The following is a 3226-nucleotide window of genomic DNA, read 5'->3' as shown; positions in this document are numbered from 1 at the left end:
ATGGAAATTCCAGGGATCAGTGGGGGCAAGGATGGTATCTTCAACGTGGCAGTGCCCAATGTGAATCTTCACAAATTGGGATGGCCAGTTACGGTGTGGAAGGTACGGCGGCTGCGGATTTCATGGGGCGCACCGAGTGGGGAAGGGGGACATGTGGATAAGCAGGCGAGGAAGGAGCAAGTGCCAGGGCAGTTCGGACGAATTCAATAAAGCCTCCCTGCAAGCCCCCCAGTATCCTGGCACACAGTATGGAGACACCTTTTTAACGCTGTCGGAGCTGTCAGTCAGCGGGAAACTGCAGCAAAGTTTCCAGTCGAGCCAGTCGAGCCAGTCTCGAGCCAGCGAGTGCAGTGAGTGCAGGGGTGATGGGTTGGGTGTCACCGGGTGTGACAAGGAAAAAGGCCTCCATTTTGCCATGCAGAGTGACGCTTCAGCCACCCTGGTTGGTCCGTCGCTGAAGGAAGCGGTCGTGGTGACTGGCCAGCACACTTCCTGCAGCTTGCAGGCGCAGGCGCTGGCTTCTCCAATGATAGCATCCGAGGGGGCCAGGATTCAACAAAAGATCCACCTGCAGCCAAAGTCACATCGCGTCTAATCCCGCCAAGTTGAATTTAGAACCCCCGATTTGGCAGGAGGCTTGCGTCCATTTCCCGCGCTAGTAGCGAACAGGCGCGATCGAGAAGTCGACATTCGAGACAGTGGAGGTGTTGCTTTCCGAGTCCTTTGGACGATGAGTGCGAGACCGGGCAACCGAGGTGGCTACCGTGTGGCCGAAGGATTACTGTATCGTCGGTGTGGCGTTCTAGAAGGATTTTATTGACCCTTTTTCTTCTTCTTTTGACTACAATACTTGCTTGTATGTACTTTGTTTGTCGAGAACACCGTCCCAACATAAGCGCCGGTCAGCCGCCCCCAGACCGCAACGCAAATTAAGGTAGGTCTCCCGTATAACGACCGACCTCGCCGCCGGGGTTTTGCCACCACCGTGGTCTGGGCCTCGTGGTGGCCACGGTCATGATGAGCGGTGAATGCAATTGTCAGCGTGATCCGACCGGCTGGAAAGAAAAGCCACCAAAACGTGGGTTGCACAGGACACGGATTGTGCCGGGGGAGAAATTTGACATTTTGGGACGAAAATAGGTCAAAACGAACTGATCTACGGAACCGGGGCCAACCCGGTGCTGGACGGTTCCCGGCTGGGACGGGACAATGGGATGCGACGAAGGGACGAGAAAAGAGGGATTGTGGGGAGGTAGGGAATAAACAAATAAATGCTAAAAAACTAGCAAACACCATTTGCGGAGCACGATCCTAGTGAAAAGTTTATCGAATGCGAGTCGTTCGGTTCGAGTTTTCCAGAACTCACCACCTCACACCTCACGTTGCGTTGCGTTGTTGCCCCTCAATCCCTGCGAACAGTTCTTGGTGAACACATGCCAGGGCACGCTAAGACGGCGCTATCCGAGTCACGCACAGACATGTTTCCACTTGAAGAGTTCGGTCGCCCTAAAAATAGATGAGAAATTCAACAACTCGATTGACTGGATCGACTGGATTGACCGGCATCTTCAATTGACAACTTTGGGATCGTCCCAACACCACTCCGCAGGGGAAATCCTAGATGATGTGCCGGTAAACAAAACACCAAAATTGGCCCGGCGATGCCCTGGATGACACGTTGACGCGTCCCCTTACCTAGCATTTGACCGCAGCACAGCAGTAAATGGATCCCTCGTCCATCAAGAAGGCGCCACGGCGGCGCGACGACCGGGTTCTGCTCCATTTTGTACAGCCTCCCTCATTTCCTCATTTCCTCTTCCCCAGCTTCTTGACCCGCCCGACCTCGACTGGAATATCTCCGTCTGACACGGCGATCTTTCTGCTTTCTTCCTAGGACCTGGACTGCTTCTATGCGCAGTGTGTCGAGAATCGACAGCCGTCCCTCCGAGCTTTGCCCCTCGGCATCAAGCAAAAGGGGATTCTCGCCACGTGCAATTACGTGGCCCGACGTCGTGGTGTCAAGAAGCTTATGCCCATCGCCCAGGCCAGGAAGATCTGTCCAGACCTTGTGCTGGCCGACGGCGAGGACCTGTCTCCCTTCCGCGACGTGTCCAAGCGCTTGCACGCTCTGCTTCGGTCTTACTCGTGGAACGGCAAGGTCGAGCGTCTGGGGCTTGATGAGGTATTCCTAGATGTCACCGACATTGTCTCGTACAATGTCGAGCTATTGAACAAAAACTCCCTGCGCCAGTCCTATTTTTGTCTGTCTCGGTCAGACCCGGAGGTCGGATTCGAGTATGATGCCACGTGCTTTGCCGGGTGCGTGTTCGGCGGCGATGGCGTACCATCTTACGAGAATGCCTTGTGCGTGCGCCTTTTGGTGGCGTCTCACCTGGCCAGATATCTCAGATTGAAGATCGAGGCGGAGGGGTACACCAGCGCGTGCGGGATATCCACCAACAAACTGCTCGCGAAACTAGTTGGTGACAAGAATAAGCCGCAGAATCAGACAGTGCTCCTTGCCCTATGCCAAGAAGATGTCGTCTCCTTCATGGACGAGCACAGCCTCCGTAAGGTCCCCGGGATCGGCTCCAAGACGACCCGCGTGCTGGAAGGCTTTGTCCTCGGCAAGGAACCGGAGCCAGACACGCACTCGATGGAGTGTTCGACCACCGTAGGCCAGGTCCGAACCCACCCCGGCATCGCCCCGGCAACCCTCTCCCGGCTCCTCTCCGGACCGGGCTCCGAGAAAGGCCTCGGCCCCAAAGTATGGGCCCTGCTCCACGGCGTAGACGACACCGACGTCAAGCCGGCCCGTGACGTCCCCACCCAGATCAGCATCGAGGACTCGTACCGGGGGCTCAACCACCCCTCCGAGATCCACCGCGAGCTGCTCGCCATCACCACCTCGCTGCTCCGGCGCATGCACACGGACCTGCTCGCAGAGGAGGACGATGACCACGAACCCCCCCATCCCACCACCGCCACCACCGCGTCGCGCAGGTGGCTTGCTCGCTCCAAAACGATCCGCCTCTCTACGCGGCCCTTCACCACGCCACAGGATGACAAGCCCTACAACTGGGGCGCGCCACTCGCGCAGTTGCCCACTACCATCCTTTGTCTTCCATACCCGGCAGCACAACCAACAACGCCACAACAAACAAGCCCTCCACCCCTCTAAACGCACCGCCCCCGCTTCTTAACTGAGACCCTTCTTCTCGCTCTT

At 57.0% G+C, this 3226-nt stretch overlaps 2 protein-coding genes across 2 annotated transcripts in view; one reads left to right on the top strand and one right to left on the bottom strand.

Annotated features, from left to right (window-relative positions):
* CHGG_07963 (uncharacterized protein) overlaps nucleotides 1-409 on the bottom strand; it is a gene marked incomplete at both ends in the record, with an annotated part of 2687 nt that extends 2278 nt beyond the window's left edge. Inside the window, one exon of the mRNA XM_001225618.1 lies at nucleotides 382-409. Within this exon, the coding sequence (XP_001225619.1) occupies nucleotides 382-409 (28 nt within the window). The remainder of the gene's footprint in view (nucleotides 1-381) is intronic.
* Nucleotides 410-1723: 1314 nt separating this feature from the next.
* Nucleotides 1724-3181, top strand: CHGG_07962 (uncharacterized protein; the record flags this gene model as incomplete). The annotated part of the gene is made up of 2 exons (XM_001225617.1): nucleotides 1724-1771; nucleotides 1919-3181. 2 exons carry the CDS (start codon nucleotides 1724-1726, stop codon nucleotides 3179-3181), a joined length of 1311 nt encoding a protein of 436 aa, XP_001225618.1.
* Between the last annotated feature and the right edge of the window lie 45 nt (nucleotides 3182-3226).

Source organism: Chaetomium globosum, genomic scaffold, assembly GCF_000143365.1.
Source record: "Chaetomium globosum CBS 148.51 scaffold_5 genomic scaffold, whole genome shotgun sequence".
In the NCBI taxonomy this organism is placed as follows: Eukaryota; Fungi; Ascomycota; class Sordariomycetes; order Sordariales; family Chaetomiaceae; genus Chaetomium; species Chaetomium globosum.
Note: the sequence above shows the minus strand (reverse complement) of the source record. Positions and strands in the feature narration are given on the sequence as shown.